A 12820-nucleotide genomic window follows, 5' to 3' on the forward strand; every position below is an offset into this window, starting at 1 on the left:
GAGAGGGGAGAGGGGAGAGGGGAGAGGAAAGGCAAGACTCAGGGGGACCTCATTGCAGTATTCCAGTACTAAAAGGCAATCTACAAAGGGTGCAGTAGCTCTCTCCTCGCAAGGAGCCACATGGAGAATAAAAGGGGCAACAGGTGCTAGATAACCTAATCTAAGATGCCATTCCCACGAAAGACTGGACCAGAAGACCTTTCAAGGTGCATTCCAACCTGGACTGTTCTGTGATTCTATGACTCTGAATTTGAAAAGCTGAGAGTAATACATGAAGAAACCAAGTGCCACGTCTGAGACTTCTGCTAACTATGGCAAATACACACAGAAACAAGTAGTATTCCTGCAGAGACTTAATTTTTAGCTTCAAATCTCATTCATAGGCCTGTATCATATTGTTCTGTTCATCGATCACTCTGTAATAGTTTAAACTCAATGAGCAGTTTTGACTAGTTCGGAAGGAGGATGAGATGTATCCAAAATAATAACATTGCTATGAGTTTGTTGAAAAACAGCTAAGTAGCCACTGCATGTACTAGAAAACAGGTTATATTTTATTGAAAAGAATTGTCAGTCCAATTTTATTTTATGGGACCACTGTAACAGGTTATCCATGTACCCAGTCAGTACACATCACCCCAGGCAAACCACTGCACAGGCCAGCTCTAACTCTGGGATGGGACTGAACAGGAAATAAAAAGCAAGTGAGTAGGTAATATTGTAGTAGGGTGTATTAGCTATCCAGAATGGATGGAGTTTAGTAACACAAAAGATTTCACAGCCAGACATTGTAAGAAGCAAGGGAAGACCTGATATTGCTGCAGTAGGGCATTAAGAGATACAAGGTGTAGAATGTAAATCCAGAGGATGTTGGGATTTATTAACGTTATGGCTCACTAAGCAGCTTGTTTTCACATAAAAAGAACCACACCCTTACCCATGAAATAATGTCTTTGGAATTAATTTCCTGTCAAGATTTTTCAATTCAGATTAAACAAGTTCTACTTTGATCCCTGTGCTAACATGACTCATGTCACATTTCACAGAGTAAATGAAAATACTACCCATATATCTTATTTTGCAACAATATTCTAAATACCAACCTGAAATCAGCTTGTGAAGATGGCAAGACAAACTCAATGTCTTTCGGGACAGCAGCTATTGAGGACTGCTGTTTAACTTCCTGCCAGCACCCCACAGCAATAGTCAAGGTCGATGCTGGCATTGGCATAGTCACATAGTAGTACCAGCTAAAGACACCTGTAAATAAAAAGAACATTTGTACAGACTCATCAGTCATAGCACACATTCAGTACTTGATATTTTTATGTACTTGAGATTCTAGGCCAAACCTCCCACCTTATATCCCGGTATTTTTGTTGAGAAAAGAAAAGTAATTTCACTGAGACATGAAAGAGCAGTCACATGTAACTACCATGGATTCAACAGTTTACTTACACCTGCAACTTTCCTCTATCTGCTGAGGTCTTTATCTATAAATAAATCATCCGAAAGTGGGATGTTATTAATGCAATCTAACACGATTGTACTGTTACTGTCCAAGAATTGCATAAGACATGAAATCTAATAGCATCTTTAGATTGACACACAGAAAAAGAATAAAATTTAACTCTTTCAACTCTGCATCAACCACCTTGTTGTTTTGTCTTAACTATATTATCTCACACAGAACAAAATCTTTTCTTCATGTTCTGGACAGTACCAAACTGACAGGCAATTTCTAACAAACAACACTAGTGCTTTTGTATTAGACCTGGCAATCTGAGATACATGATGTGTGAACCAGGCAGTGAGAAATTAAATCTTAGAGAGAATCTAGCATGAATAACAACCTGCTGCATCATGTGCAAATAACTGTAGCTGCGGCAACTGTGGAAACATACAAACTTTGGTTATTTTGAAAGAACATGAATACTTGTTCTTTTGCAATAGTATTATGACCAGGGCTAAGGAACACTATCAAAAGGGGAAAAAAAGGAAAAAAAAAAAACCAACCCAGTGGAGGCCACAAGGCACAGAAAAAAGGAAATAAGCAACTGCAGCACAGCATCTCTGGGTTTTCTACCTCAATGACCACAGACAGCCAAGCTGCCTAAAGGAAGGATAAGCTAAAAAAATATTTTTGCTTAGTCTCAACAAATCCTCCAGCTACTATGTATTATGGCAAAACAATGCAGTTTGTTAAGTCTTGTAAGAAGCAAATAAAGCCTCTGCCTCTTCTATGCGCTAGCAACCACTTACATTCCCTCACTCCATTCTGCTTTTGGCAACATTCACCACTACTATCAGAACCCTTTTGTCTGTATTGTCAGGTGAACTTGTACTACTCCTGTAATTTTCCTAACCTTCCGTCAGTATGTGAGCAGAAGGAACTTATTTTCTCCAAACACATAAAGAACAAAGGGGATAACTGTTTTGCCAAATTCTGCTCTCCCTTTTCTTTTTTATTGATTTATCAAAGCTGCAAATGAGCTAAGGCAAGGAAATGCCACCTTGAGAGAAAGAGGTCACCTAAGACAGCAACAATTTATTATTCTGAAATACCAAACTCCTGATGTAGAGAGCTTCATTGATATAAACTGTGTTAGAGGCCCAAGCCTGCACATGCTGAAGTTAATAGCAGCTTGACATAAAAGTGTACAAGAGAAGGTCCAGAGGTAGTCTATAATACTTCACTTTGTGTAGCATCTGTTATATACAAATCATTACAAAATGCTCCTTGCAGTTACATTAATTATAAAACCTTAAATAATAGCAGAGAAAGAGTGAAAATTTGAGAAACTGTAATGGAAAAGCAGTTATGTGTTTTTCCCTGAGTTCTGAAATAAGCATGAAACTCCAAAGGCAGACACAGAAAACTGTTCCAGGCAACAGGAGGTATAAAGGAGAAGGCTCTCACAACAGTGAGATTATCCAAAAAAAGAGGGTGTTGGCCTGTGCTATGCAAACAGAGGGAGCAGAGAGGGTTATAGTGAGAGACAAGTTTAGCAAGACAGGCTAGAGCAAGCAAGACCATAGTGGTTTTTATTAAAAAACAAGGATAATTTGAACAGAATGTCAAAATGAATGGAGAATCGGTTTAGCAGTCCAGAGAGAACAGCATGTACTGCATTCAGTAATTTACATGAATTAGCAATGAACATATGCTATTCAGAGCTGTAACAAACCTTGCAAAAGTGTAAAGGTACCAAAGACAAAGAAAGTAAATTTTCCTTGGTATGTGTTTTCAGATTTATCTAAAGTAGGATTTCCTGAAGAAAAGAAAAGCAACTAACATACAGATCCTTGTCTTTTTTCCAAGCCTCTTATATTTTGCAGTCATTACAGAGACCATGCGAACTCTCAATAATCCCAGGACAATATCCAAGATTTATACCGTCTTTACACACCTAACTGGGGTTCAATCTATGTCCTTTAGGGCTTTTAGATGCTTTCTGTATTCATACTCTAGAACTGTGTAGGATAACTATATATTTATTCTACAGTTGTTTTGCCTTGAACAACTGCAATCACACACACTGGCATGATGAATGAGCTCCCTCTATAGTCCATTCACTGATTGGTGACCAAAATGGTCTTTATGTTGGCTACACTTCTCTACAGTAAGCACTGTTTCAAACTGTTTCAGTGCTTTTTCAAAGAGTCCAGTTCTCATTTACCTTCTGTCTTCTCCTCTCACTACTGATAAGACTGTTTCACAGCCTACCCTTCTCTCCCATAACTTCACTGCCTTTCTTTAACTTTCTTCAAGTCGGTGAGCTTTGTTTTGTTTTGGTTCACCTGCAACCTCAGACGTATCCCAGGGCATAAACTGGGATGACAAGGTCCGCTCTGCTCCCTTCTTCCCCTTCCCCTGGCTGACCTCTGCTTTCCAGTGGCTACCTTGGAGACAGCACCACCTCTAGGGTGAGAGGAAACAGTGCAGCTCAGATGGGGAGGCGGCTTTCTTCATCAAAACCAGCATTTTGTGACACAATAACATCTGCAGATTTAGCAGACACTTTGAGAAAAGAAAGAGATTAGGCTGGGGTTAGTCTGAGGGAAAAATAGATAAAAGGCACTCCAGCCCTTTTATTTGTAATCTCCTTGCAACCAGATAATTTAAAAGCAACTGGATTCCTACATAGGATTACTTTAGGCAATTATAGTACTTCCAAAATATTTTCTCAACAGGTAATTTTGGAAATAACTTAGATTTATTTTTTCAGTTCTACAAAGCAAATCTATTATAACATAGCTGCACAAACCATGCAAAAACAACCACCTATTCTATGAGAAATAACTGGAAAATATCCGATACAAAATTTAGGACTACATTTAACAAGTGTGGGAAATTATAATCTATTTATAATTGTGCAAAAGAACAATTTAAAGACCATTTATTTCTACTACTTGAAATAATTATGATGAATGATGTAATTACTTCCTATAGTTTTTAATGCACTTAGCTATCTTTGAAACCATTAAAATTGTTTGAGTACCTTGGAGTCCATTATAACTGAAGAAACACCTAAGACTCAGTATCTCTTAATGCCAATGCAAGAACATCAAGAGTATTTTTACTTAGTATATTTCTCTCAAATCGTTTGCACTAACACAAATATAAGCACCACAAAATACAGATGATGTTCATGCTTTACTAAAAAACACAAAACTTGGCTACTTCTAGGGAAAAAAGAGATAGCCCCACACAGCATTTGATATACAAAGTAAGAGCTAGTACTAATACATAAAACTATAGCTAAATTAGTGAATAAACCAAGACTACTACTTGGCTGGAACATCAGGATTAAGAACCCTCCAGCTTTCTGAAACCCTTTGTAGCTTGTGGAGATCTTTGATCTCATCTGAAAGCCAGAATGTCCCACAGAGCCCCTGGGCATTCACGCCAGAGCTTTAGTTCAAGGTTGGCTCAGATGGATGAGCAGCATGCAATGGGCTGTCAACTCCCGTGCTGTAGCCCCTGATAAGTGTTGGAGATCAAACAACACAAACGCCGGGCTCTTTTGTCTTGTGAAAAGTGAAAGGAGTACAAAAAAAAGCAACTGTTGTTGCTGCTAGCTACAGAGCAGTAGCAGTGGCTTCTCTAGTGCTATATTTCTTCTCAACACCAGCAATTTCTTGTTCAAATCAGAGATGGCAAAACAAGATTAAGGACTTCATAATGATAGAGTAACCACACAAAAAGCAAGCCAGTTGATTTCACACTTAATGGTTGAATATGTACTTCTTGAACACGAATCAAAACAAATGTAAATGTGTTTGTGACTAAAGATATTTGCACCTTTTATGTGTTACAGTAATATGCTGAAGGAAAGTGAAACTGACAAGTGTTGAAAAATAAATCCATGGTTAAATAGCTCAGATTACACACACAAACCCCTAGTCCTCCCTGTAAAGCTTTCTCCCAAAGGGCATTGTCAATTGCATTTTTCCGATAAATTTTTGTTCTCTCGGTACTCTAGAAAGAATGCATGGTATCTTTAACCACTTTTATGCCATACTTGAACAGTTACCATATGTACTTGAGTGAGTGACGTATCAGTATTTTCAAACAAATGTGGCTTCATTTTATTTCAGATGACAGCATGAGCCATTGTTTTTTAGGAAGCAAAATGCAAAGATAGCACATATGGGAGGAAGTACACTACTACTAAAACCTGTAAATACAAGTGGCAAATGAGGAATCTGCATACACGTACACTTAGTTTAGGTATACACTGCATCACAGCACTTGTGCATCTAGACATGTAGGTCTGTGAAGTAGAATGCAGTCTGAAAGCATGAAGGTATCATCCTTGCTTGGTGTTCTCTTATTGTCTTCCTGCACACTTGTTATAAATATGCTTTTTAAAGGAAAAAATATGCATCTATCTTGTAATTCTTTTCAGAATAAATTAGTTCATAACTGCTTGCCAAAATGTTTATTCTTTCCAAGAAACTGCATGCTAAAAATAGTTTTTTGTGTTCGATCAGTTATGTATGATTTTATAAATATACATCACAGTAATAGCATACAGTATGTAAATAATTTGGCAAAGAAAATTTATTTTAATTGAAGCCAACCTGAAAGGCTTTTAGGTGTGTTTTATAAATGTGAAGACAAAACTTTAAGTTGGATAGATTTCATATGTCCTGCATAATTGCCTAACAACAAGATCTGTGTGGAACAGGTTATTTAACACTACAGACCATTCTGAAGTTTTTAACTCCTAGAAGTCCTGCTAATGAAACTAATGAATTTGTATTCCTAAATTCATTAAGAATTTATTCAAGGCTTCAGATTAGCACTTGATCCTTGGGTGAGTTTGTTTTTTCAAACAGTCCTCACAGTATTGCTCCTTTCCCTTCTTTCCTCTGTATCAGTTTTTTAAACTTCTACAATTCCAAACAGCTCTCTAACACTGATTTGTCATTTCCAATGGACAAATTCAGCAAGATAACGAGGGTCTCATCCATGATTGAGTCTTTGAGAGCTACTGGAGCACAATGCCTACTACACTTAAAGAAACCCATCAACCCTTGCCTCATGACAGCAAAGTTAGCATAAGTAATTATTTGTACCACACAAGCGTGTAAGCAGAACCTTCCACACTCTTGGGAATTCAATCTTGAGGACAGGCAGAAGGAAAACTGTGAGGACAGAAGCACAGTAGGTGCTCCTGTGGCTTCTCTTTAGTTCAGCAAAGTTCAGCACAAAACTTGGCCACTGTCACATGGTTCCTAAAGGAACCAGCATTAATGCTACATTTGGCTCTTCCCAGTTCACTTCACACTTTTCACTTAGCACTTCATTAGCACAGTGAAGCTAAAATGAGTCATTTCCTCCCTGTTGGCCTTTCCATTAAAGACTTCTTATGGTATTTCTTACTTTCACGAAGTTCTTAGGAAAGGAAATATACTAGGTTAGCCTTTGGAAAATCTTAAAAAAAACCAAAGCCAAAACAAACAAAGCTTTAAACTGACACATGAATTGCCAACATAGACTAACCCACTGCAACAAATACAAGGATTTAAACAAAAGCCCCTTCTTTCTCAATAGAGTGACAACACTGATTTTGGGTAACTAAGCCCTGGTGCTATCATTAACAATATCATACCCTGGTATCATTCTCAACACTCCATCAACAGCACTTTAAAGATGGTTTTACCCACAATTAGTTGGTTTTTAGTTTATTTAAGTATATTAATGGGTTTTTAAACCAGAATGACAAAATAATGTTAATGAGGAAATAATTATTTCATAATACAGCCTTTTCAATTAGCTAATTGGTCTAAAGTAGTATAAATTTTAATTGACCTATGCCAACTTACATTGCCTGAAATTTTTGCTAGTATTGCTATTTCTAGAATTTCACATAAGCATCCTTCTTCCTCTTAACATGTCAGACCACATAGCCACCATTGAGGGACAGATAGGCAACAACTCATTAGCAAGGCGTAAATGTGGATTAAACTAATTAAACAATGATGGCAGAGCTGTTCTCCTAATCTGAAGTCAAGAGCACTCTTGCCTTCTTGATGCCAAGACAGGAGAGTATTACTGTCCAAGAAAGCTGAGCAGCTCATCGTGGCAGTTTTCCATGTTTCGGCAGCAGAGACAGGGCTTGAAACAGGCTTCACATATGGCCAAAAATAACCAGACAATTCCATGAAAATGGATTAACTGATGGTTCTCAAATTAAGGAGACATTAATTCTTTTTAAGTTTTTTTTTCCCTCAAGAATAAAATTGTCCCTTTAAAGGGAAACAGAAGTTTGGGGTTTTTGTCCCAGAAACACCCAATTTTAACCTTTCCTTATATGCTACTTTTCATCAGAACTACTTACACTAGAAAATACTGACCTTGCTGGACAGATTGTCTCAATGCTTGCTTGTTTACTGTTGCACAAGGTATGACCTACCAATGCCAAAAAAAACTCCGAAGACCAGATTTTCAGGGCACTGACCTGATATTCTTCATCTATTCCATATGTATCAGGAAACGGATATGACATGACAGCTTCTAATCATTGGCATGCTGGCATATGGACTGGAGAGCTAAAGCTGAAAGTTAATTATCTAACAACGCCTGAGGTTGTCAAGAGCCTGATGAGGTACCTCATCTGCGAAATTTTCAACTGCAGAGTGATTAAAACAAAGCGAATTTATGACAAGTGAAGTCCAGATTTGGAAAATGTAAAAAGAATTAAAACACAGAAAAAAAGTAAGTAGAAGTAACACAGTAAAATGTAGATGCCTTGAATTCTTACTAAGTTATCCTTAGGCCTTGAGCAGGTAACTTTTGTACAGAATGACACAGAGACTACAGATAGACATGTACGTGCTTTTAAGGTTAGGAACTTCATTTTTTCAATAATCATGTATATGCTAAGCTATATTTCTCATCATAAAATTATTGAAAGTAATTTCCTATAGAGAATATATCTTACCTTCTTGAAGCTCAACTGGTTCTGCTGATTTTTCACCACTCATTAACACAATGAAGCCTGCAGCTGTTCGGACTGAGGCTTGCCATGTTGACAAGGCAGCAGCTGGTTCTTGGCATGGGAAAAGGGCTCTGTTGTTTATTGGTGTTCCCATCGTATAAACACATGGACTAGATGAAAAGAAAAGAGATTGAAGTTGGAGTTACAATAAGAAAGATTTAATTAAGTTTTCTGACAAAAATCAAGCCTACTGTTGCACTAAGGTTTTGTTTTTAACCTCAGCTGTGTAGGTTTCAAACCTGTATGACAGGAACCAATCAAAGTATAATCTAAGTCATTTAAGGCAGGATGAAGAAATGCAAGATTACCACAAAAATTTTTACAAAAACTAGAAAAGAGTAACTTTCCTCCTCTCCTGCTTCTGCATGAGCCTTCCAGCCTGATACAATAGCTCTCAGCTGGACTCATAAGGCCAAAAAAGGCATCCAAATATCCTCCTAAGATGCCACTGCAAGGTTTCACCAGTACCTGCAACAACTCCCTATTAAAACACCTCCCTGTTAAAAGTCCAATTGTAATAATTGATACAGTCTATTTAATTATAGATTTTGCAGAGACAAAATGTGTGTATATGCGTATATATGTCCACATAATCTCACACGCATTCACTATTCCACTATTTACAAACCTTTTTTGTACTTCCACATAAAGGCCCCAAAAAGATGTTATCACAAAAAGCATGTTATGAGGCTAAATAAAACCTTCCTTTTTGATCATTAATGTATTTTCTAGTATCAAAAGCCTAAAGAGGGAAATGTTGAAATTCCACATGTTAAGTTCCTCTACTGAAAACAGATGTGAGCCCTGCTATGCTAACTTCAGGTTTGCATACACGTATCTCAACTTGCTTAAACTCATCCCACAAAGCCTTTTTTTAACCATTTTTTTTGCATATTACAATACATCATTGTTTAGAACAGATAAAATGGAAGTCTTTATAAAATAGTGCATAGGTTAAATTTCAAAACATTGTACTAGTGTTAAATTAGAGGAAACATATTGGAAGTGGCCACACAATGCTTGTACTTTGTTATTCACTTCACTTTTCTTTGGGATTAGAACGATATATTATAGATGCCTCTGGGAAAGGATTTGACATCTGCCTAAAACGGCACCATACATGTAATTTGGAACAATTTAAAGAATTTGTCTATGAGAACATAATGTAATAGTACTTCCCTCATGGATTATAAATGGGCTTTATTTTTTAAAAGGGAAGGAAGAATATGACAGCATTTTGTACAACAAGCATTACCACCATATTTATGGGTTAATCACATACAGAATTCAATTCTTAAAATGTAGGAAGAAAAATTCTAATGATTATGATATGAAAACTTATTTTCTGACAGGCATTAATTTCAGCAATACCCTACAAAAGACTGAAAATAAACCTGCTTGAGACTATTGGCTATCATCAGACTGCCTAACCCACATCAAGCCATCTTCCTGCTTCATTAAAGATTCATAAAATACCATGTGTTTGTGTACAACTGCCATGAAATGTCTCTAAATTAAGAATAATGTTTTGCAATGAAAGGGAAAAATATTTAAAATTAGAAGATGTATAGTGATTTAGATGCTTAAAAGAAACCTTAAAATGTTCAAAACACTGACAACACACAGAGGAGGAGTCCTGTACTAGATGAGCGTTGCCAACATTAGTCTCAAAGACTGTAATAAGGGGCACAGGTAGACATAGACACACTGTGTGAACTCAGACAATTGCTCTAACTTTGCATGCAGTCAAAATTTCATATTTTCAAAACTAAAGATACTATATTGAGTAAAATTTCCTAAACTCATACCAAAAATAACTCCTTGGGGAGTGACGAAGGGAGGGAAAAAGGGAAGAGGTAATGAACCTGACTAAGCCATTCCCAGACTTGATGTGGCTCCTGATTTAGCAGTAGAATTACCTAACTACGAGACATACAATTAAAAGGCCTCATTTTCTTCCACGATGTGCATGCCAGTGAGAAGAATCTTAATTTCTACTAGCATAACTGAAATGAACGGTAACCATATATCTCTAGTTTGGGAATGAAAAGCAAGTGTTCAGTTAGACCAAATTTCTCCCTCATCTTCCAACTTTGTTCCTGTTTTTTAGGTACTGCAAAGAACTTACAGCCATTATAATCCATCTTTAAACATTATAGCAAAACAATTACAGTTGTAGAAGTCAAGAGTGGATCGTAGTTTCCCTCCTATAATGAGCTTATCTTGAAGATTTCTGTACAGCCCTGTTTACTTTCACAAACACTAGGGTAAAATGCCAATTCTTCTTGTAGTTTCAGTTTGCAGTTCATTTGCTATCATCAAGGTGCTCTACATAATAGATAAAGGAGATTTTGAAAGTTGATTGTGAGAGACTAAACAGGAAAAGACTGCATATCTAAACTTATTACAATATTGATAAATAGTTGTGAAACAATTCTATTAAATATAATGTATAATGATCTTTATGCTGTATGTGTAAGCTAGGAAGGAAAAAGAAAACAAAGTACTAAAGTGAAAATAATCTGTCATGCATATCTACTCTTCACCTAAGTGATAATTCGCAATTCCCTGCACATACTTATTCCTCTACAGAACAATTATTTTCTCCCAATCAGAATAAGCAAATGCAATCACTGAGACAGGCCTGAGGTCTGCAAGTTTCACTGGCGTTTCTTGAGCACAGAGTTTCTCTGTTCTCTTACAGGACAGAAATAGGAGTCAAACCAAGGATTAAATGAAAACAATGGAAGAGAATGCTTATAATTTTCACAATTGCTCAGCATTACATGTATTCTACATTATTGTACCTGCATTTAAAAGTAATGTGCACAAAGCTTTCAGCTAGCAGTTACATACCTGCCACTTTGGTCTGTAGTCCACGTAACAGATCTTCCCTCCGGTTTGGTTGTGTACCATATTCTGATTGCGTGAGGAAAGTCTACTGGAGTCTGAATTCCCGATTTTCTTATCTCCAAGCTCCAAGTGCCAGTAGTAAACAGAAGGTCTCCACAGGCAGGTGCCTGGCTGCAGCGAGAAAAATAGGATAGCTGTTCCTTCCAGCGATCTGCAGGTAAAGTCACAAGTTCATGTACAATCTCATTCCTGAGATTTTCCAGCTCGTTTGAAACATCACTTAGCTTGGCAGACTTTGTGAATTTTTCAATGCCTGACACAGCAGCAACATCTATCTCCTCAACCTTTAGCACGAATAAATCACAGCAATCCAATACCAGCAGAAAATCCTTGTTCCCATGATTCTCTATGTCACAGCAGTCCTTTGAACTAGAAATCCCAGAAGCCTGTTCCTTGTTGCCGTGGTTACCATTTTTATCAGAAGTATCTTCTTTACCTTTAACACTGACAGCAAAATCATTATACTCCATTTCAGATGAACAGGCACTCTCACTTGACACAGGAATGTGGCAGGCTTCAGATGCGCTCATTTCACACGTTTCATCAAGCTGTGGCTGGCAGCCTTCTTTGCCAGTACCACTGGTCTTCTTGTACCGGCTCCCAGGCTCTAAGAACAAAACTATGCTGCCTTCAATAACTTCACCTTTAAAATCCACATCCAAGTCCAATACGTAGTGCTTTACAAGCATGTAGCTAGTGTTGGCCATTAAGGGCAGGTCATCATTCTTGGAGTCTGGCTGTGCCTCCATGTTCATCTATTGGGCAACAGTTCTAGAAAGCCTTAGACACTTTTTACACGCGATGTCTCTGTAAAAAGCAAGGATACTCAGCCGCCCTGTGACAAAAATAAGTGCTCCTCCACTTCTCAAATACTAAAAAAGAAAAACAAAACAAAAACCAGACAATAATTTCCCAACCATTTCTGAAATGCATTAAATCTAAAAGTTATTTATAGTACAGTTGCCTTTATTAAAAATAGTACAGCCAAAGGATGATTGTGTCTCCACAGAATGGCATCAAGCTAGTTGCTTCAAGATTTGTTGTGAAGAACCACTGGCTTCATTTTTCAGAGTTCTCAAGTGAAAGTATTTCTAGACAGCTTTTATGAACTGAAAGAAAGAAACTTTACTACAGGCCTCCTGTTGACTCTCTTCCACCACAGTAACCCTTTAGAAAAGATACATGGTTATGCGACATATAATTTGATTTATTACTGCAGTTTGTTTTTAAAGTTAATGTATTTATTACAAATGCATTATCTCAAAAGACAGTAATCATATTTCTACTGTGATTCTAAGTAACAAGAGCAAACCTAAGTCACCTCACATGTCTTAAAGTTTTAAAGTAATAATTTCATATATGCAATGAATCTCCATGGATTAATACACTTTCCACAC

The 12820-nt window shown here is 37.1% G+C and overlaps 1 protein-coding gene across 1 annotated transcript; it reads right to left on the reverse strand.

Moving 5' to 3' along the window:
• Positions 1–1103: 1103 nt before the first annotated feature.
• LOC104536247 (chromosome unknown open reading frame, human C9orf3) lies at positions 1104–12172 on the reverse strand (the record flags this gene model as incomplete). The annotated part of the gene is made up of 3 exons (XM_010178808.1): positions 11367–12172; positions 8454–8620; positions 1104–1260 (listed from the first exon to the last, which is right to left on the reverse strand). Coding segments are annotated over exons 1-3 (1130 nt in total), but the record flags the coding sequence as incomplete, so codon positions are not given.
• Between the last annotated feature and the right edge of the window lie 648 nt (positions 12173–12820).

Source organism: Mesitornis unicolor, unplaced genomic scaffold (assembly GCF_000695765.1).
Source record: "Mesitornis unicolor isolate BGI_N332 unplaced genomic scaffold, ASM69576v1 scaffold37092, whole genome shotgun sequence".
NCBI lineage: Eukaryota > Metazoa > Chordata > Aves > Mesitornithiformes > Mesitornithidae > Mesitornis > Mesitornis unicolor.